Raw genomic sequence first — 23,089 nt, forward strand, 5'->3', positions numbered from 1 at the left:
CCTCGGCCTCCCAAAGTGCTGGGATTACAGGCTTGAGCCACCGCGCCCGGCGAACAAACGATCCTTTAAGAGGACAGGATGTAACCAATTTTCTCATCATTGAATGGTCACTGAGTAAATGAGGTTCAGTAACGAGCAAGTGAAGAGGCTGTGAAGAAAAGTTTGTCATTTTGGTGATGGTCAAATGAGGGGGATTAGAAGGAAAAGAGTTTTCCAGTCGCCAGAAATTGTCAGGAGTACATGAAGCATTGCATATGGCACATAGGGAAGCAAAAAGTGGGGCTGTTTTCTAGCCACAGGTGTTGCCAGAACATTGGAAGGTGCCAAGCGGTGATTTGGTAATGGCGGGTTTATGCTGGGACAGATCCGGCAGACATGCTGTGAAGAAAAATATTAAGGAAACTTGATAAAATTAAATCAAGGACATGAAACAAAGAGGGTGTCCTAACACGTAATGAGCAGTAATTTGTTAAACTTTGTTTTTGAGCAGGGCAGTTACAGGGATCACGGTCTCTCGCAATGGATCCTCAGTCTTCACAACATCCCAAGGTCAGTGTTCCTCTCTGAGAGGCGGCCTAACTGGAATCCTAGAATGTGAGACTTTAGCTCGTGGTCAAGGACTGCATTTATATGTGCTGCCTCCACATAAAATCAACTTAGAGCAGTTTCTTTGTGGTGTATTACATAGAGTTTCCTTGTAATTTGCCAAAAATAATAATGAACATCTTTCTGTTGCTAATAAGGTTTCCCAGAGTTGAGGGTATAGGACAGAAACAGCCTCCTTTCCACACCCTTGCTTGGTCGGGCCCTTCCTGCCTGCCATGAGAGGGCGCCCTGTCCACTTGCTGGGGTTGGCCATGAGTAGCAAGTGCTGTGTCAGAAATTGGCGCATGCCTGTCGGCACACAGAAAGGCAGATTTGCTGTTACGGTTTTCAGTTTTGTCATTCAGTCTATACTTCAGGCTATTTGCTGTAGGATTTAGTGCAATGCCAAATTCATATATTATTTAATATGCTTATACATTATCAAAATTATAAAAACCCTTGCAGTGTGTCATTGATATGACTTATAGCTATAAAGCAGAAAGCATCCCTTACCATATACACCATTGTTCTCTCCTTGGTAGTTTGCATTATGTATTTATTTATTTATTTTTTTAAGACAGAGTTTTGCTCTTGTTGCCCAGGCTGGAATGCAATGGCGCATTCTTGGCTCACCGCAACCTCCGCCTCCTGGGTTCAAGCGATTCTCCTGCTTTAGCCTCCCAAGTAGATGGGATTACAGGCACGCGCCACCACGTCCGGCTAATTTTTTGCATTTTTAGTAGAGACGGGGTTTCGCCATGCTGGCCAGGATGGTCTCGATCTCTTCACCTCGTGATCCACCCGCCTCGGCCTCCCAAAGTGCTGGGATTACAGGCGTGAGCCACCGCGCCCAGCCACATTATGTATTATCGATTAAAGTATGTCTTGGCCTCGTCATGTTGAGAACTGTGTTGGCGCTCTAGAAGATGCAGAGGTGAAGGGGTAGTTAGTGTCTTTGCTTCCTGCTTCCATTAGAAGACAATTCGTTCTGACAGTTTGTAACTTTTTAAAGTAAGGCTATTCGCTCTTTAGTCTTTATCATAGGAAATTTTATTTTTTATTCATTAAGACAACATACTATCCAACTAAACACTTCTAGGAAAATCAGGATTACTACTCTCAGATTCTGTTATCATTGTTTATGATCTGTAGCATTTCATTCTTTTGTTTTTCAAACACTGTATTGGATTGTATATAAAAGAGTTTTCCACAAAGAATAGAAGTGATTCCACACAGTAAACCAAAATGAAGTTCAGGTGCAGTTCCCAAACTGGACCACACCAGGGTCACCAGGGCAATTCTCTGATCGAAGGAAGCAATCTGTATTTTGCCAGAATTTCTACTTATAGAGTTTGCCAACATTATAGCCTCAGACAAAATGCTTTATCTTTAAGCAAAACCCATGTTCTTAGTATGATTTGTCTGGCATAGTTGGTTAAATCCCTCAGCCCATTGTACTTGTATGACCTTGTGAACCATGAATTTTATGAGCGTTGTGGCTTCAAACCTCCGAGGCTTATTAAGTATTATGTCACTTCTCTGTGGATTTTACCAATAAAGGAGAGAGAGGTTTTGTTTGTTTGTTTGTTTGTTTGTTTGTTTTTAAGACAGTCTTGCTGTGTCGCCCAGGCTGTAGTGCAATGGTCTGATCTCAGCTCACTGCAACCTCTGCCTCCCAGGTTCAAGCAATTCTCCCAACTCACCCTCCCAAGTAGCTGGGATTACAGGCACCCACCTTCATGCCTGACTAGTTTTCGTATTTTTGTAGAGATGAGGTTTCACCATGTTGATCAGGTTGATCTTCAACTCCTAACCTCAGGTGATCCACCCATTTCAGCCTCCCAAAATGCTAGGATTACAGGCATGAACCACTGCTCCTGGCTACAAAAGTTTAAAAATAAAGTCAGAAGCTTTTGTTTTTTTCTGTTAGTTTCTTCTCACATTTAAATTTTCATAATTAATGTTACTGATTTATGTGTATCCTGATGGTCACCCCAAAGTTACATATCTTCCTTTAGTACACAGTGTGTTTAGGTATGTGGGTATGCACAGAACCCGCCACTTTCAAGCTTAGCTTTTACTGTAGTCTTTAACATGATCACCTCTAGTACAGGGGACCTGTGATTTTAAGAAAAACATCTTTTTTTTCTTTTATTATTTTCTTTTTAAATTTTTTTGGTTCCCTGAGAAATGAACCCAGGCTGCTGCAGTGAGAGCACCAAATCCTAACCAGTAGACATCAAGGAGAGAAAAACATCTTTATACACTCAACTGGTTTATGTTTCTTTTTGTAGGATGCCCCAAATTAATCATCTTAAACAGAATTTGTGGTGAATGCTCAGAACTGGCTAAGAGAATCAAAAGCAATGTTGGGAAGACTATCAGATCTAATTATACTGCTCAGGGAAAAGTTCAAATGATACTGTGTCCATTCTTCTGTTTTCGTTTTCAAATTAATGCTGAAGAGTGTTTTATTGAGGCTCATGTTTATAAATTGTCAGGAATTCTGTGTGTTGGGGTTGCAAAAATTGGGTTGAATTAGTAAATTATACTGTGCAGAAGAAATTATTTAAAATTCATTCTGACATGTTCTATATGTTAGGAAATAGATTGTTACATATCTCAAATATAGTATGTTTGAAGCACATTAGAGCCTTGTAATTTGAGACTCTTGGTTTTTAAGAAGTTGTTTTGAGGCTGGGTGCAATTGCTCACACCTGTAATCCCAGCATTTTGGGAAGCTGGCGGATGGATCACTTGAGGCCAGGAGTTCGAGACCAACCTGGACAACATTGTGAAACCCAGTCTCTGCTAAAAATACAGAAATTAGCCAGGTGTGGTATGCACACCATAAATTCTAGCTACTCGGGAGGCTGAGGCACAAGGATTGCTTGAATTCAGGAGGTGGAATTTGCAGTGAGCCAAGATCACATCACTGCACTCCAGCCTGTGCAACAGAGTGACACTCTCACACACACACACACACACACACACACACACAGACACACACACAGACACACACACAATTTAAGATTTCTGTTACACAAGAAAATTAAATGCTTGGATTTTTAATTTCTACTTTATTATTTAGAAAGTCAGTGGTCCCCTTCTATAACTAACGTTCAGTGTAAGGGTATCACACTATAATTGGGCAGTTTGTTTAAAGTAAACATTGCCAAGATATTTTCATCTTATTTAGTATTAAAATTACTGTTTCTATATTACTATTAAAATTGCTACTTCCCCTCCCTGTAACTTTCTGCGTTTATCAGCTATGACGTTTCTGCATATAGTCATACTGAAATGTCAGGAGTATACCTACCATGTCTGTGCTGGATTTTTAAATTGATTTCTTTGTCATGGAGTACAGGTCATAGAATCTTAATGTTGGATTTGGCCACAGATCATCTAGCCATGTTTACATTTGGTTTTTCCACAAGATTATACTTTGGAGTATAAAGTATACTGTTGGCCACCAGAAACAAGAAGGGCAGCTGTTCTTTGACATCTGTAATGGTTAGGAAATCTTTCTTTTTAGAGATGGAGTCTCGCTCTGTTGCCCAAGCTGGAGGGCAGTGGCCTGATCTTGGCTCACTGGAAACTCTGTCTCCCGGGTTCTAACAATTCTCCTGCCTCAGCCTCCCAAGTAGCTGGGATTACAGGCACATGCCGTCCCGCCCATCTAATTTTTTTGTATTTTAGTACAGATGGGGTTTTGCTGTGTTGCTCAGGCTGGTCTCAAACTCCTGAGCTCAAGCAATCCACCCACCTCAGCCTCCCAAACTGCTGGGATTACAGGTGTGAGCCACTATCCCCAGCCAGGAAATCTTTCTTATATGTGTACTTCTCATTATTAAATTAGATTCCACCTTGAAGATGTTTTCTAAAGAATCAAAAATGCTACAAAGAAGTATATCATTTTCAAATATGGTGAGTTCATTTCATTAGTATTATGATAGAAATCCATGTAGTAGTTTGTTTCATACACACACATACAATGATACTTTATTTCCCCCAAAACAATTGAGTTTATTCCTGTGTGGTAAATCCACCAGATATCTTAGATTACTTCTAATTTTAATTTTTTTTCAGATTGCCACTTTCTTATACTGTTGTGATTTCATTTTTAGCTTAAAATACTTGGAGAGCTACCCAGTAGAATTCTACTTAATAAGACTTTCCTTTTTTTAGCTGTCAGACTAAATGTTATGTGCTACTTAAATAATTTATGCATCTCTGAGTTGGTAGGGTACTGAATATGACAAAACCAATTCTTCTGAAATAAGACATTTTATTTTTAATATAAATCATGCAAAAGATCTGGAAATTCCCTAAGGAATTTTGGAAGGTTTTCTGACTCACATAAGTCTATAGTCCAGCGGGGGGTATTTTCTTTCTCGAAAATCATCCCCAGCCTGCCCTCCCCTGGAGATTTACTCCAAAGTGTAAAAGGGCTTCTTCCAGCCCAGGGGACCCCAGAGAGTCATCAGGCTAGGTTGTGATACCCTTGACACACTTGGACATTTCTTTCTGCGTTTGGGAAGAAACGCTATGCCTTGAATTAGCCAGTTGAGAAAATCTGGGTAAATAGGAGAGCCACCATAAAGAGAATTTGAGGATTAATTTTTGGGAGAACTTATAAGATAGTTTTACTATGTTACAGACTTACTAATTATTATAGATTGTTAATGTCAAATCATTTGTATTTCAGGCTTTATCATCATGTTTACTTTTACCAGGAGATGCCACTGTCATAAGTTCTTCATGGGATAATAATGTGTATGTATCTGTGTACCCCGCTCTGTGATTCCACATGCGGAATAGCTGCCTCTCTGGACGTGATGTGTGAAAAGCCAGAAGCTTTCCCTGCTAGGATACTGTACTGTTTTCTAAAGGAAACAAATACTAGAGATGGGGACAGTGTGGTTGGATTTGAATACAATTCCTTGGATCGAATAATTTCTCCCATTGGCATCTGTTTTTCTCTAAGTTTTAAATTGAGGTAAAAACACAGATGAGCCAGACATGGAAATTTCTAATTTTAAATTTAAATTTAGAATATTTTGTTTAGTAATTTGAGAATAAGCAATTTGTAATTCTAGCGAGCCTTAGTAAGTATAGAATTAAACAGCATAATGTTTCTTTAAGAGTCTTAAAATTAAGCTAGACTACTGTTTTAATACTTCTCATTATCTTTTAGCTATTTTTATTCCATAGCATTTGGAAGACGCCAGGACACATTAATGGGACATGATGATGCTGTTAGTAAGATCTGTTGGCATGACAACAGGCTATATTCTGCATCCTGGGACTCTACAGTGAAGGTTTATATATAATTAACATTTTGTAACTTGGTATGCTATATGGCATATATATGATTTTTAGCTTAAAATGTTTGTACATACAGATGTGATAAGCCACTCAGCTTCCTGTTAACATGTTCAGTCACTTCAGTCTTTTTCACAAAGTATGTGATACTTAAGGATATTGAATGTTATTGCTCGTGTTTAAAAATATATATCTATATATATATAGATATTTATATATTTTTATTTATATGACATATATCATTTATATATATCTAAAATATTATAATATATGTAAAATATGTTATATATTATATATTTTATTTATATAATATATATATTTTAAACACAGGCAATAACATTCAGTATCCTTACATATCACATACTTTGTGATATGTGCATTTTGTGATATGTACTTTTTTTTATTAAAAAACTTCCCCCTGCTTTTTTTTTTTTTTTTTTTTTTAAGAGGCAGGGTCTTGCTCTGTCACCTAAGCTGGGGCTGAAGTGCAGTGGTGAGAATTATAGCCACTTCTTAATATAACAGGAAGTTTATCATTATTCCTGTACTATATATTCCATTGTGGGGTGAATGGTCTAGCATTCATTCAATAGCAGAATTAAAAAGAAATGTATAGTAGCAGCCCATTTCATCTGCCATGATCAGAACTATTAGTTGATTATAGTTAATTAGAAAATGTCAAGTTAAAGTGAGGAATCATTAAAAGACACATTTTATTTAAACGTAAAGCATTGGAATGCATACTCGTTCACCATTCTTTTCTTTTTCTTTTATTTTTTTTTTTTTGAGATAGAGTCTAGTTCTGTCGCCCAGGCTGGAGTGCAGTGGTGTGATCTCAGCTCACTGCAACCTCCCCTCCTAGGTTCAAGTGATTCTCCTGCCTCCACCTCCCAAGTAGCTGGGATTACAGGTGCCTGCCACCATGCCCGTCTAATTTTTGTATTTTTAGTAGAGACGGGGTTTCACCATGTTGGCCAGGCTGGTTTCAAACTCCTGACCTCAGGTGATCTGCCCACCTCGGCTTCCCAAAGTGGTGGGATTACAGATGTGAGCTACCACACCCGGCCACCATTCTTTCAATGTAGGACTACATTCAGTCTTTTCTTTGGAATCTTACATACGCCACACCAGCTTTCATTATTTTCAGTTTCTATTTTGTGTTGGTGTAAAAGAAAGCAAGAACCTAAAATTGTTAGAATTCCTCCAGTTTTTCAGGAAATTTTTTTCCATTCTTTTAGATAAGTTTATTTGCCTGTACCTAATTTTAGTTATTTTGGGGGTGACATCCTCTTTGATCTTCTCAAAACATTAATAGTGTTCTCAAAATACCATAATACTTCTGCACTCATATTTCCTTAGTTCACATACTAAAGTCACATGATTACAGCAGCAAGTGCAGCTGAAGGAAACACAGGTACAATCAAGGGGCTGCAAGAAAGCTCATGCTGGTAGGAAAAAGTGCAGGCATAGAGAGGAGGAGCTGGAGCACTGTACAGCTTAACTTTATTGGCAAGACTGTTGAATGGAAATTGAGCAGCGGAGTTCTTATTGAATACACCGGAATGACTTTATGTTAAATGTTTCAAAATACCTTCTGCAACATGTTCCATCCTAGGTATGGTCTGGTGTTCCTGCAGAGATGTCAGGCACCAAAAGACACCACTTTGACCTACTGGCTGAACTGGAACATGATGTCAGTGTGAGTACCAGCAACAAACTGCAGAAAACTGACCTTAAAAGTCTGGGGTTTGGGCTGGAAGAAGGTTCTTGGTTTTATTGATGTTTTGCTTTGTTTTATTTGGCTAATGGAAGATTATAGGCTAAATCTCAGTTCTTTTCTTTGTGTTGACTCTTTAAGTTTCCAAATCTATTTTTACTTTTTTCCTCCTCCTTCAATTTACTTCTTTGTACATTTCCCTGAGAATTAGCTACCATCTAACTAGAATTCCAGAATAGTAGTTTCTAAGCAGGATGTTGAATATTTGGTTATCCTGAAACTCTCTGGGGTAACAAGACCGGGCCTATGATTTTTCATGTTTTCTGACCCAAAAGGTGGAAGGGGACCATCTGTCCAGGCGATACCCATCCAACAGTGGAGGACAGTGACCAGCTGTCTGGGTTGGCCAAGTGCATGCAGCCTGTTGGCAGAGCCAGCAGGCACTCAGTTCTCACTCGCTGTTTTCTCCGGGTCACACTGCTGCATATGCTGTACTTGACAGTACTGCCTTTTCTGTAAGGTTTTGAACTGATGCCTAATTTCCATGGTCTTCAGCTTAGCTGAGTTTGAGAAATATTTAGTATGTAATTCATGATGATATGCAAGTATAGCCTCAAGAGATTCCCCCACTCCCACAAATCCCTCAAATAATCATGGACTGGCTGTGCTCCAGGCAGTCTGGCTCCTCACTATAATTTATTATTCATAGAGTTATCTTTCTGAGACTGTCAGTTTTAAGCTATTTTGAAACAGCATTACATTTACCCTAGCCATACTTCGTTTTCATTTCTTCTTGTATTCACTAGCTTATAAAGAATTTAATTTCATTTTTAAATGTTATTATTCAGTAGGATGATGTTGAAATACATCTGCATTAGCAAAACCAGCACACTGTACAACAGAGTTTAATTTATATCATGATGGCTACATATTTGAATCAGACTAGAGAAACATAGCTAATGACCATAAATCTAAATGGAATATGTATCAATGTGTTTTCTTCCTTAGGTAGATACAATCAGTTTAAATGCTGCAAGCACACTGTTAGTTTCCGGCACCAAAGAAGGCACAGTGAATATTTGGGACCTCACAACAGCCACCTTAATGCACCAGATTCCATGCCATTCAGGGATTGTATGTGACACTGCTTTTAGCCCAGGTAGATATTATCCTTTTTAAAACCAATTATATCAGGTAAATTGGAATTCTGAAATAAACAATATTGTTAATTTTGAAAAAAAAAAATTACAAAGAAAAACAGTTTGCTGATAAAAGAGGTTTTGCCTATAGCTAACGCTGCTTTATGCCAGGATACAGTATACTTGTGGCATTTGCATCAGATAGAAAAGCAAGATGGGTTATTTTTAATTCTTCAACTCATTAGAGAAATTAATTTATAAGGTAAAAATGAACTCATAATCAAAGGGTCATGTCATCCCTGTCTTGGGAAGCGCTGGAACCATTTCAAGGAGAGGATAGTCGTTGCTTAAGTACAAGGATTTTGAAGAAAACAAATGTGGAGTTTAGGCCACTGGACTCAGAAATAAAATCCAGAATAATCTAAACTACATTCTGAAACGTCACTCATATATGAGTCCCACCTTGTATTGCAGATAGTCGCCATGTCCTCAGCACAGGAGCAGATGGCTGTCTTAATGTCATCGATGTGCAGACAGGAATGCTCATCTCCTCTATGACATCAGATCAGCCCCAGAGGTATAGTTTGTCAGTTACGGGGGGTGAAGACATTTACAAACACGTTCATGATCGCTTCATTTGGGCTTATGTTGGCCAGTTTAACATAGTCCTTCCTTCATGATGAAGGAAGAGCTATTTCTAAATCATTCTTGCAGGTGCTTTGTCTGGGATGGAAATTCCGTTTTATCTGGAAGTCAGTCTGGTGAACTGCTCATTTGGGATCTCCTTGGAGCAAAAATCAGTGAGAGAATACAGGGCCACACAGGTAAGCAGCTACTGCAGTTGTCTTGATCTTTGTTCTCAAGATAATGAACTCAAGCCTGCCTTTTCCATCAGGGAACACGGTCTTTTTGGGCAGAAAACACCCATGGTCTTTCCATACTGTCCACATGTCCCTTGAGCATCTTGATTGGCCAGGTGATCTGCATCTCTTAGGTTACTCAGGATTTAGATTTATGTTAACAGGCATTGGACTCCAAAAAGGAAGTCTTTAACTTTCATATGGACAATTAAAAACCATCATAAAGCTATAATGTTTTTAAAGATAATAGTATGATCTTAAATTGTTGGGTTAAAAAAAAAGCAAGCAAGAAAGAAACCCAGAAACAATACAAAAGTAAAGAATTACAATGAAAATTAAGGTTTCTTTCTACTGCTGACTTCTGTCTCCCAGTCCTCCTTACAGTACAATATGTGTGTCCTGTGAATAAGAGGGTATATGTGTATTATTTATGTAGAGTATACTAAACTGTTCTGCACATCTTTTTCATTTAGTAATATTTCTTGGAGATTCATTAGATTGTTTGCTTACAACTTTTTGCTTTCTTTCTCATCATTTGGAGGACTTGGTTTTTTTTTTTTTTTGAGACGGAGTTTCGCTCTCGTTACCCAGGCTGGAGTGCAATGGCGCGATCTCGGCTCACTGCAATCTCCGCGTCCTGGGCTCAGGCAATTCTCCTGCCTCAGTCTCCTGAGTAGCTGGGATTACAGGCACACGCCACCATGCCCAGCTAATGTTTTGTATTTTTAGTAGAGACGGGGTTTCACCTTGTTGACCAGGATGGTCTCGATCTCTTGACCTCGTGATCCACCCGCCTCGGCCTCCCAAAGTGCTGGGATTACAGGCTTGAGCCACTGCGCCCGGCCCCTTAAATGTGTATCTTAAAAATTCTGGGCCAGGCTCAGTGGCTCATGCCTATAATATCAGCATTAAGGTGGGAGCATTGCTTGAGGTCAACAATTTGAGACCACCAGCCTGGGCAACACAGTGAAACCTCATCTCTACTAAAAATAAAAAATATGAGGTGAGTGTGGTGGCACATGGCTGTGGTCCCATCTATTTAAAGGGCTAAGGTGGGAGAATAGCTTGAGCCCAGGATATGGAGGCTGCAGTGAGCTTGATCAGGTCACTGTGCTCTAGCCTGGGTAAGAGTGAGACACTGTTTCAAAAAAATGAAATTCTTTATGACTTTTGTTCTTAACTTAGTAACTTGAATGTCATTTGACCCCTTCCAGTGGAAAAGGAAATAAACCAATAACCTTTAACCAATTCCTACCTTTTTTTTCCACATCCGTCTCCTAACTTTTGTCATGTTATACCTGTATTATACTTATTTTGCCAAGGTATTTATTTGCATTCTGTTATTTATCTGTAATTCCAAATTGTTTTAGCTTTAGATTTACACTTAAATGGTTTCTTATTCCTTACAAGATCTTTGTACCAAGCAATTATTTTTATTCAAGAGTTTTGTTATAGAAAGGAGACAAGAAAAACAGAACTTACTTCACTTCTTTAGTAAACGAATAGCAAAGCAAACGTTAAGTGTCAGAGTAAAGTTCATCTTTGGGTGCTCCTGGTCAACTTCCTACCTAACCAAAATGTCTTTTTCTGTCAGGTGCTGTGACATGTATATGGATGAATGAACAGTGTAGCAGTATCATCACAGGAGGGGAAGACAGACAAATTATTTTCTGGAAATTACAGTATTAAGTGCCTTTTCCTCTCCTGAATATTAAATTGAACTCTATTTAATGCATTTTTAAACCAAACTTTTAAACGGACTGGTGAATGTGCAATGATAGTAATTAGAAGTTTTACCACATGGAAAATGTGTGGTTTTAAACTTTCAAAATCATGGTGACTTCACTGAAAGCCATTAGTTGCCATTTTTTTAAGGCAGATAAAATGTGGCAGTGTTAGGGAAAAAAATATTACATTGAAAGGCAGATGATCATCCCAGTATGATGATTGTCAGAAGACAGGACTGAGTAGCAGAGTAGCTAAGAGATAAATTGGCTGGGGAAACGTGTCAGAAAGCACTGAAGAATTAAGAATTTTCCAAGAAAATGTGCAGTACTCTCTGCTACTTCTGAGGCTCTCTGTTTTGTCTTCCTAGTCTATCACAATTGCCACCCATCGGGTTTTGGGTGTGTGTTTTCATAGAGTGGTTACTTTCTATATTGCTGTACCCAGATTCTAAGAACCTGGAGAAGGATTAGCAGTTCTTATAACAGTAAGTTTACTGTGTATAGGAACAGTTTGTATTTCATTATAGCTATCCATCTTTTCTACATTAAAAATATTTTTCTCTAAAGAAAGCTGTTTTCATTTTAAGTAACATAACACTAGTAGTTTTGAAGACCGCAAGTATTCATTCTTCTAGAAAACCATGTTTAATGATATGAATGTAATTCCATTACTTTTGAAATTATCTTCAGACTCAAGGTAGATAATCAAATATTTTGGTTTTCTCTTCTAAGTTTCAAACAAGGTAAGCTGTACAGCAGCAGCAGACTTTCTTTTATATTCAACCTCTGAACCATGGTAATTATGTGACTTAATTTTTTTCTATACTCTTTAAAACACCGTTATATCTTGCAGGTAGTATGACACAGGAGAAAAAAACTTAAGTCAGACCACACTGATAGAATTATCAAAGTCAGTTGCAAGTGTTATTACCTGGTGTCAGGTGTTGTCAGGGACAATCAATCAGTAGCCTCAATGAGTTCCTGCTGCACGGCAGGTGTGAACCAGCTCTCTCAGACCTGGTAATCTGGGGTTCCCAGCTGGAAGCAATTTTCCTGACACTCAGTTTCTCAGCACTGAGAGCTATTCTTAGGGCACCTGTACGTCAGCTTGTTCTGATAGATAACTGTCTCCCATAGCTGATAGTGAATCTCACATGCCTGTCTTCTACGTCATGCATAAGTTTGGTGAAAGCAAATGATACAATAACAGACAGACTAAAATGTAAGTTTATGTATACATATTTAATTAGAATAGACATAAACCAAAAAGAAGCAAAAAATCAGGATAAAGTGTCACTATCATTTTGTTTGTAAAGAGAAGTCACGAAATGGAACAAATTACCAGAAAAATACTCTAAGACCATCCTGAACTAGCTAGGTTACATCTTAAGAGTCAAATGCCAAAATTAAGTATTATACCACTTAATTCACAAAAAAACAAAAGGGGAATCAAAAGTTTATCCTGTTTAGTGTAATAATTTTTACATTAAATATATAGCTATTTGCTTCTCACAAAGTGGTACTGGCAACTTTTAGAAGAAAGAAATTTCCATTACTCATTGACTAAAAAATCTCAAAAACAACTAAGCAGCTATGCTATAGCTCAGTAAGTACCATTAAACTGTTCTGGGCTAGTGTACATTTCAGGTTAATAGAGAACTACATTTTGGGTTTTAGAAAGGCAGCAATAATTATATTTTGGCTTTTAGTCTAGATGCTTAACATAGTTAAGGCGACAGTTCAAGCATATTAAGTGAAGGTAGTTAAAATTTAAAAACAATCATCACAATCTCTTGCAACCTACATACACTGTTTAATGCTTACATGGAATGAAACCAGTGTTCTTAATTGGCATTTTACACACCCACAAACAGAATTTTTTTAAAAAATCAAAGGCAATCATTCTAAATGTACTATGGTAGCATGTTAAAAACACAAATATGCTATAGAACTAAAGTAATATGAACAGCACTACTCGCTGACCTAGGAGAAAGGTGACTGGTTTTCACAAAGCTAAGCCTGTATCAGTCATCCTAATCACAATGGCTTATAAAAGCATCAGGTTTCCAGTAGAGAAACTATTCTAGGAAAGTCAGTAAATCTCTTGAAAGTTTCACATCTGTAAAACCAGGATAAGGCTACAACTATTTTGAAATCTGAACAAGGTATCAGATGAAATAGTAAGATTCCCAGCCATAATGTAAGATAGAAAGGTCCTCATGCAGCATATGCTTGCTGGCTCCGGGAAAGCTTCATGTGCATATACAGAAGTTGCCAAAGAAGGAAACTGGAGACGTTCAGCTACATTTCCATGGTGCTGTGAATTTAAACCTCAGGAATGGTGTGGTCCATTAGGCTTTTCATAATGCTTGGTGCCATCCTACGAGAGAGGTACTTTTATTATATACCAAGGTTATGTTTTGTTTCAAAAATGCTATGTTAATCCAAGAAAATTCCCAATTCCAATTTAGCACCTGTTGGCATCAAAGGTGAATGGAGAGAAGGGAAAGATCTTTTAAATGAGTCTAGAAGCATCTCTGGTAATCTAGCTGTTGACAGATACTCAGTGGGAGAAGCTATCTGTATTTGGCTAGAGAAGTTAGGATACAAATGAATTACTGTACATTAAACTTGATGATTTTTAAAAAACAGAGAGAAAATGACAAGGCTGTGATTAATTGGGGTAGAGGGATCCATCAGTGATTTAACAGAACTCTAGAACAATTAGTCACGACAATAACTCCTTTTTTACCCCTTCCAAGAATAGCTAAGTGCATTCTATCCAGAAGCTGACACAAAAATTTCATTACAATGGTTATGTTTATGAATCTTTTAAATCTCATTTTCACATGCATGATAGAGCTTCTGAAAAGTATTCCAAGCTGGCTTGACAAAAACAGCTATGGTAGATGCTAGGATCTGAAAAGCTCTATAGAAGTAACCCTTGTTGCCTCTTTTCAGTTCTGATCACTTGGCATTCTAATCCTCAGTTCCTGGGCACAGATAGCATCAACACACATGTCTATCTGCCTCCTGAGATTCTGGAGAGAAGGGAAACTTTTTTCTAGCATTCCAACAGCAAGAATTCTCCATTACAAACCACCATAGCTAGATTTATACTGAGCAGAGGAGTGGTAGGCAGTACAACTGCAGTCAATTGTATTGCAAATTGAAAGCTGAAAGCATGCCCACTTCTCCTGGGATACCTTTTTTCTACTAGGCAATATCAAAACTGAGCAAGTATATGTGAATTTTATTCACGTTTGGGAAGTTGTAAGAGCTCATCCTTACCAACCCCTTTGATTCAAATAATTTACTTCAAATTTCTAGATAAACACCAGTATCCATTCCTTAGGTAAAAGAACCAAAGGGCTGAGAATTAAAAGTATATGGTGCTTATATTAAGTCACATGACCATATGCATTAAGTTGAGAAATTATCTACTTACCGCTTAATAATATGTTCAAAGATAAAAGCAGGCATGATTGTAATAGTAACTACAGTCCCAGATGTTGACAGTATGTCTGCAATTTGAGAGTCCTGATAAAAACACATATTCAAAATTAATTCCACAGAGGCGTTATTTAATAAGTACAAAACTATGCTGTCTTAGTAAAGAAATACAAAATATCTGAAATATATGTCCTGTTACATTTTGTTAATATCTCTAAAATCCTGTATTTCTAATTTTTTCTAGTGTTTCTTACCCAGTTTATTTGTACACTATTTCACAGCTAGTAACCAAATTGCTTAAGTAAACTGAGTTGAATATTTTAGCTAAAAAAACCTTTTCACTTCTGAATATTAAATAATTTTCCCCATTTACAATACTACCATCTCCTCTTAGTTAACTCTATATTCTAAGCCAAAGTCTATGAAATGAGGAGGTCATACTTAAAACCTTTTGACCTTAAGACAGACTTATTTAGGAATTTGTGGAGGGGAAAAACTATATAAACAAGATACTAATATGAACCAAAACTATTATTCATTTCCTTATATTCCTGGGTTGAGAAATGTTGGGCAGCCATTCATTTAGAATGGCATAAAAATCTTTGTTGGCCATATTTCCACAGAATTCTAGCGTGAGGTACTTCTGAGATCATTTATTCCAGCCCTCTTGTTATAGGAACTGTAGTTCCAGATGATGGCCCAAATACCTTTGGTGATTGGGCAGAGCAAGAGCCCAGGCCCCACATTCCCCATCTCCCACCTAAATCAATACAAAAATAGCACCATCTAAATATAATCAACAGACTGACATTTTCTAAAATTGCAGCAGAACAAGCCATAAAGTCTGTTCCTTACCTTCAATCCAATGACATTCTGTCCATTGATTTCACAGATGTTATGTTCTGTGAGAAGACCATTTCTGGCTGCAGAGCTATCTTTCACTATGGATGTTATTTTTCCATTTTTAAAGATAAAACCAACATGTCCAGTGCTATCCTTATGCATGGTAATCGTCCGTTCAAAGGGCCTACAAACATAATGGGTTCAATTAAAAACTTAATTCTAAGGTAAACCTTTTAATGGATTTCATATTCCATAAATGTTGCCATATTGAATACCTTTATAATAAACACTGTTTCTAATAAGAGCAAGTTATGGCTCTGATTTTATACATTCACAAGAACATCTTTGCGTAAAAGGTTTTTTTAAAGTTTATTTATTATGGTTTGACTGACTTACTTTTTTTTTATTTTTATTTTTATTTTTTATTTTATTTTTTTTGGGGACGGAGTTTCGCTCTCGTTACCCAGGCTGGAGTGCAATGCCGCGATCTCGGCTCACCGCAACCTCTGCCTCCTGGGTTCAGGCAATTCTCCTGCCTCAGTCTCCTGAGTAGCTGGGATTACAGGCACGCGCCACCATGCCCAGCTAATCTTTTGTATTATTAGAGACGGGGTTTCACCGTGTTGACCAGGATGGTCTCGATCTCTTGACCTCGTGATCCACCCGCCTCGGACTCCCAAAGTGCTGAGATTACAGGCTTGAGCCACTGCGCCCGGCCTTGACTGACTTACTAATCAACATTTCCTTTTTTAAGCATCAAAGACAACTGCTTTATATGATTTTATGATTTTTTTTTTTGTTTTTGAGACAGAGTCTTGCTCTGTCACCAGGCACCAGGCTGGAGTGCAGTGGCGCGATCTTGGCTCACTGCAGCCTCCGCCTCCTGGGATCAAGCAATTCTCCTGCCTCAGCCTCCCGAGTAGCTGGGACCACAGGTACGTGCCACCATGCCCAGCTAATTTTTGTATTTTTTTGGTAGAGACAGGGTTTCACCATGGTCTCGATCTCTTGACCTTGTGATCCGCCCGTGTCGGCCTCCCAAAGTGCTGGGATTACAGGTGTGAGCCACCGCGCCCGGCCGCTTTTTCTTTATAATTAGACTTTACAGCATTAAGAATGATACGCACTTAACTAAATCACAGTGGTAAAAATAATTTTTGTTTTTTTATTAACTTTTGGTATTTTCTGGAGCCAAATCATTTTTAGGGACTATTTCTTTTATTTAAAACCTTTAAAATATTTCTCACATCTTGATTTCGAAAATTTTATACATTGCTCTATTTGAAAAGAAGAACTAGAGCTAGCAATAAGACTTACGTTCCTCAAGCCCCTTTGGAAAGGAAGGCATGCAGCTGTTACTAAAAGGCATCCAACTGTCCTTCTAGAGCTGTTACACCAGTTATATTTGCTTGATTCTCTATAAACTCTGTTACCATGTTCTCATAAGGGTTTTATGATAAACTTGTGTTTATATTATCAAATTCTGTTAGTACAACTTACTCTTTGAACTCTGCTTTAGATATAAAGTAAAAAGGACATTCATCTGAAACATTTACTAAATATACCTAAACTGTATGAGAAACTGGAAACACAGAAAACAGAAGTTTCACTGAGAAGGAACAAAAACTCAAAAGCTTACTATAACGATGTGATATAGATCCACCCTTAATTAGGTACAGAGTAGACAAGAAAATAAATAGAGGGCCCTATTTCATGTGCTGTTTAAGTTCTAAATGAATGAGCTGCTAAACAGAATATTCCATGTTCTTGAAAACTACTAGTTCATAACTACCCAAAAGTTTTGATATGGCTTTCAGAACTCCCACACTACTTGGAAGTTTGCATGGGCTCTGACCCTCACAATGAGGGACCAGCACTGTGTGTGAACACCCTAGGCTGGATGTATCTAAGCAGTAAGTTGGAAAGTGAGCACAGAGATGCCTTGCTACTCAAGTTACTTCTCCAACATATATTTTTTTATTTTCTAGAGAGATTTTTCCTATAAACTCTGAAATAAGGTATCATATCAGAATGCTTTAAAAACTATGTAAGACAAATCTGCACCACACAACTGCAAGACTATAAGGCTCGTTAATAACATTTGATCATTTTCTGCAACTAAATAATATATTCACAGACTCTGAAAGCCCCCCAAAATGGAAAACTAATCTTGAAGTTTAATTTGAACTGTTTAGTAACAGCTTACCTGTCACGAATGGTCATGGTAATCTTCTCTCCAAAAGCCTGTTTGAGCACCTTGTGCGCTTTATCAGAGCTCCACCCTGCACAGTTTTCACCATTGATCTGGAGTACTTGGTCCCCAAATCTCAGACCAACCAATGAGGCTGGAGAATTAGCCTGGACTAGCTGAACAAATATACCCTAGATAATAAGAAAATAACTTTTGTCATTTACCACTACCGTATTATGGTATGGTTCTAAAATGCTGGAAAATTAGTAAACAACTGTTTATGTTAAAAAAAAAATCTACCTTGGTGACAAAAGAAAGAAAAAAAAGGAAAAACTATATGAGTATAATATATCAAGTTATCACCTCAAAAGGAACCGAAACATTTATCAAGGCAGTAACTCCAAAGAAGAAAGCAGAAAAGTGAGATTTCAATGGCAATTTCTATACCAAATCATGACCCACCTGACCAACCACAACCCCTCCACCTTCAACTTGGAATACAAAACTAAGGAAAATAAAGGACAACTTTAATAAATGCAAGCATGTATGAGTCTGCTAGAATACCAAATTATCAGTACATAATCAGTAGCAAGTCACATGTTAGGAAGTTTGGTGAGTTCTTTTACAGCTTAATAAATGACAGTTTAAGGTCATAATTCTACCTTTTGAGCTGAAGTGTTCCTTTACCCATACATTGTGTAAAATTAGGTAAGATTAAAGTTTATTTGATAGCCTAAAAAGATGAGCATATTAAATCTACATGCACAGGCTTATAAAGAACACACTATGAAATAAATATAGAGAACTAAGTACTGTTAACCGGTAACTACACTTACATGGATATTTTTACTTATGTAAAATCTCCATCAGAAATTGAACAAAATATAAATAGATAAGTATAAAAGAAGAATAAGACAGGTAGAATGTAAGAGCATCTACAAGGCTAGACCCTTCCTACAATCCTAAACTAGGTAAGACATTTCTATCACACGTCTGTTACATTGTAGAGTGATAAGCAAGAATTAGGCAGCACCCCATAAATGAACCAACGCACTTGGCCAAGTGAACAAATCCACTCCAAGTGTTACCTACAGTGGGGCCAAGGGGTCTATGAAAAGTATCTTTTCTCTTTAGGACAGAAGAAAGAACACAAGAGCAATCCTGGCATAAGGGGCAGCAGTATACTGTATTCCCTGAAGAGGAAGGCAGAAAGGGCAGCAAAGTCAGAGCATCCCAACCAAGCACACAGATGTATTCTGAATAAGATATAAGTGAACAAGGCCATCAATAGCCTCAGCCCCCGGTGGGTAGGCGTGTTTGGGGCTTCCTGCCAAGATCAACCTTCTCCATTTACAGCAGTGCACTATGCTAGAGATGTATGACTAAAACTGAATCCAGTGAGGTAATGGCTAAAACTATGAATTGGGTAAAGACTCAGCATGTCCTTAACAATTCTAAATGGTTCCTGAGAGTTTCATATCTTCAGTATGGTAAGGTGAGAGGTAAAGTAATCATAAAGTCAAGTAATAGCTGCCCTAGTTAGAAAAAAACTTTTACTCAGAAAATGACATATTAAATTCAAATTTGAAGGGTGGAAATAACAGCAAAAACCATCTCACAAATACTGATTGTTTGGTTTAAAAATGCACACATGTTGACATCAACTCTCACTGGTCAGTTTTTTCTTAATGTTCACATCTGCTCTATTTAATTGCCACAATTCTATACAAACTACATTATAATATATGTAGGCCAGTGAACTGTATTCCAGTTAGAGTACTCAGAAAAGAAAAACATCTTTCAAAGTAATTTGGTCAGAAGTCCCAACTCTGCCTCTGCAAAGTAGAACATCCCCAATTGAACAAAATTTGTATATTTAAAATATTCTCAACTATAGATGCACCATTACAGTTAAAGCATTTCCATTTCAAATTATTTTAACATTAATCACTTATATAGGTATTAAAAATACTTACATTATCTATTGATTTAAGCCTGAGTCCAATTTTTCCATCTTGATCCTTACACAAAATGACTTCACGAATCCCTTGCTTAATTTCTGCTCTACGAATTCCAACATCATTACCAGTTACAGGAGCCACCATATAGTTCATACTGGAAGGTCTTGCTACCAACTGCTGACAAAGCCATATACAATGTGTCAATATTTAGAAGCACTCTCCTTGAAAAAAACAATGATAATTAACTGGAAAATATTCAATTGTGGCTTTCCAAAAAGGAATCCACAAATAATTTCCTTCAGATAAAGTTTTATGTCTGTGAAAATGGCACTGGCTCTATTATTAATTCTTCATTAACTTATTCACACATATATCATCTCCAAGAGATTCAATGATTCTCTGTTACTTTTTGAATTCACTGACATTTGTTTCACTGGTACATTGGCTTGCCTTCATCTCAAATGTATTATCTTTGAACTTAAAGGCCACAGGCTTTGAAACACATTTTCCAGAGGGTTCTTTTATATGTCATGATCTTTGACAATCTACTTAACCTTTCAGAATTTCCAAAAAGGGGGCAACCTTCTTACCTCAGTGTTACTGAGAGGACTAAATGAAAAGTGCATGTTGTATGGACCTGGCACAAGTAAGACTGTCAACTATTATGTCTTCTCCCCTCTAATAACCATCTATGGATTAACAAATCATAGGCATAAACAAGAATGCCCCAGAATACCTATATTAGGGACCTGTGTCAGGCCATGCTTCAAGTTTTTAATTTTTTCAAGTTTTCCTGACCAAAATGGGTTTCTTATTTTAAGTGGAACCTTTCCCCAACCAAAAAGAAAATGGAATAATATCAGGCCATCAAAAAAAGGAAATCTTGACATTTGGACAACGTGAATAAACCTAGAGAATATTATGCCAAGTGAAATAAACTAGACACAGAAAGACAAGTATTGTCTGGATCTCACTTATATATGGAATTTGAAAAGAGTCAAACTCACACAAGTAGAGTTTCCCTCATTCTTTCCCCTGTCCACGTCAGGGGCTGAGGTGGGCAGGGCAAAGAATAAGGGAAATGTTGGTCAAAGTGTACAAACTTTCAGTTATGAGTATGTTCTAGAGATCTAATGTACAGCATGGTAGCTATAGTTAATAACACTGTACAGTATACTTGAAATTTGCTGAGAGTACCAAGTGTTCTCACCACACACCAAAAGAAATAGTAACTACGTGAGGTGACAGATATGTTAATAACCTTGACTCTGGTAATCATTTCACAATGTGTGTGTGTGTGTGTGTGTGTGTATCACTATATCAAGTTGTACTGAAATACACAGTTGAATATAAACAATTTTTATCTGTTAATTATACCTCAATAAAGCTGGGGAGGGGGGAGATCGAGATAGAATATCAAGAGAAAAAAAAAGTATGTGAATTAAAAAACTCACTAGTCTCCAGCAACAACTTCAAGTAATTTAAAATTAAAAAGAAGAAAAAGAAAAGGCAGTGGTGCACTGAAGAACCCTGGAGATTGAGACACAAAAAATGAAGGTTTAGGTCACCCTTCTAGGTATTAAGTTTTTTTTAAAAAGACCAGCTGATATATTGCCGAAGGGCAAAAGGATCTAAGTAAGCATCCATGTAGTGAACAAAGGAACTTCTAAATGTTAACTACAGCCTCATGACCAGTTACTAAAATAAGAATCAGAGCAGCTATGGCTCTTCTTCTTTGTATCTGTATATTTTCTGTAAATACAGCAATTAATCTTTCTGTTCATTTGTACCTCCTTTTACCTTTATGTATGAATTGTTGGCGGTGGTTAACTTTACACTTTTGCCTTTAAATTAAAAATATTCTGTTGAGAAAGTGAATACTTAGAAGGGTAATTAATATCATATAGTAATCAACACCATGACCACTGCCCAGAGATAGCCACATTAACTGGTATCATCCCTTTCTGGAGAAAGGGTAAGAGCAACTTCATTTATATCGAAGGGTACATGTCTTCATTTTGTCCACCCCTGAGTTAAGAATGATTTTTATATTTTTAAAGATTGTAAACAAACAAACAACAATAAGAATATGTGATAAAGATCGTAAGTGACCATGTAAGCCTAAGGTATTTATTATGGAACGCTTTATAAAGTTTGAACTTTGATTTTATGAAGAAGTGCATCTTTTAAGGAGAAAGTATAAAGTTGTTAATGTTGTCACATGCAATTCAAATATTTGTACATGTGTGGACATAGTGAGTAGTCAAAGGAGAAAGTGGTAACAGATATTGAGCTACTGTTGATCAGCTCCAAATCTACCCTTCTAGACTCTACTTGGTGACACTGGGCCTAACTGTGCAAATTATATTTTCATTTGTCAGTGACTGGAGTGAAAAGCACCTCGTTCCTTCCTGTGTACTTCCTGTTCCTGTTAGCATTGTGTACGCCTGGCCCTTAACCCTGGCAGCAGCATTGGTTCCAGTCTGCAACTTTTACTGACACTCCCAGAACTAGCCTCATTACAATCCCTCAGAGGTACTAGTAGTGTCCCCTTGTCCAAGGTCTGAGTCCCAGCTCTGTGGGGCTCTTCCCTCAAGCTTCTAGGTTCTGCTAACTCTAATCTCTCCCCTGTGTTACCCCAGTCCTAGGAGAAGCAGCTAGCTATTTGCAATTACATCTATGTCCATTTATGTTTATTCAATATTTCAACCTCTTAAATTACCTCTGTTGAAATACCTACTATTATTTGTTTTCCCAACTGCATCACCACTAACGCAAGCAAGTTTTCAATAAATATTTGGTAAATACATAAATGCCATGTACTGTTTATGCATTGGGATATAGCAATAAGACAGATAGACACAGACCTCTCATGAAGTATTTAACTACGATTATAATAAGTGGTACAAAGTGCTATGGTCATAGCAATAACCTAAATAAAAGGTTATCAGATCCACTATACACTAGAATCTGGGGTCTAATTTACATGGAGTTTTGGATTTCGAAAAGAATGTTAAAAGATTAAGAGCAAAGGCAAGTGCAGTGGCTCATGTCTGTAATCCCAGCACTTGGGGAGGCCAAGGCTGGTGGATCACCTGAGGTCAGGAATTCAAGACCAGAGTGGCCAATATGGCGAAACCCCATCCCTACTAAATATACAAAAAATTAGCTGGCATGGTGGCATGCACCTGTAGTCCCAGGCTGTACTTGGGAGGCTGAGGCAGGAGAATAGTTTGAACCTGAGAGATGGAGGTTGTAGTGAGCCAAGATTGTGCCACTGCACTC

The 23,089-nt window shown here is 37.6% G+C and overlaps 2 protein-coding genes across 7 annotated transcripts in view; one reads left to right on the forward strand and one right to left on the reverse strand.

The window, feature by feature from the left end:
- Positions 1-11,926, forward strand: part of NSMAF (neutral sphingomyelinase activation associated factor) — a 77,727-nt gene extending 65,801 nt beyond the window's left edge. Inside the window, exons 23-31 of the mRNA XM_017547565.2 lie at positions 491-549; positions 4,448-4,515; positions 5,297-5,364; positions 5,786-5,909; positions 7,529-7,612; positions 8,639-8,789; positions 9,244-9,346; positions 9,484-9,593; positions 11,224-11,926. Of these exons, the coding sequence (XP_017403054.1) occupies positions 491-549; positions 4,448-4,515; positions 5,297-5,364; positions 5,786-5,909; positions 7,529-7,612; positions 8,639-8,789; positions 9,244-9,346; positions 9,484-9,593; positions 11,224-11,318 (862 nt within the window). The 3' untranslated portion in view covers positions 11,319-11,926. The remainder of the gene's footprint in view (positions 1-490; positions 550-4,447; positions 4,516-5,296; positions 5,365-5,785; positions 5,910-7,528; positions 7,613-8,638; positions 8,790-9,243; positions 9,347-9,483; positions 9,594-11,223) is intronic.
- A 639-nt stretch (positions 11,927-12,565) lies between these two features.
- Positions 12,566-23,089, reverse strand: part of LOC108317245 (syndecan binding protein) — a 30,572-nt gene continuing 20,048 nt past the window's right edge. For 4 of the 6 annotated variants that reach the window (XM_017547570.2, XM_017547569.2, XM_017547571.2 and 1 more), the window contains exons 5-9: positions 19,820-19,981; positions 17,859-18,034; positions 15,665-15,836; positions 14,805-14,896; positions 12,566-13,736 (exon numbers count right to left, since the gene is read on the reverse strand). In XM_017547570.2, the coding sequence (XP_017403059.1) occupies positions 13,682-13,736; positions 14,805-14,896; positions 15,665-15,836; positions 17,859-18,034; positions 19,820-19,981 (657 nt within the window). In that variant the 3' untranslated portion in view covers positions 12,566-13,681. The remainder of the gene's footprint in view (positions 13,737-14,804; positions 14,897-15,664; positions 15,837-17,858; positions 18,035-19,819; positions 19,982-23,089) is intronic. The other 2 variants (XM_017547574.2, XM_017547573.2) reach the window with 1 other exon arrangement.

The sequence above is a fragment of the Cebus imitator genome, unplaced genomic scaffold (genome assembly GCF_001604975.1).
Source record: "Cebus imitator isolate Cc_AM_T3 unplaced genomic scaffold, Cebus_imitator-1.0 Scaffold199, whole genome shotgun sequence".
NCBI lineage: Eukaryota > Metazoa > Chordata > Mammalia > Primates > Cebidae > Cebus > Cebus imitator.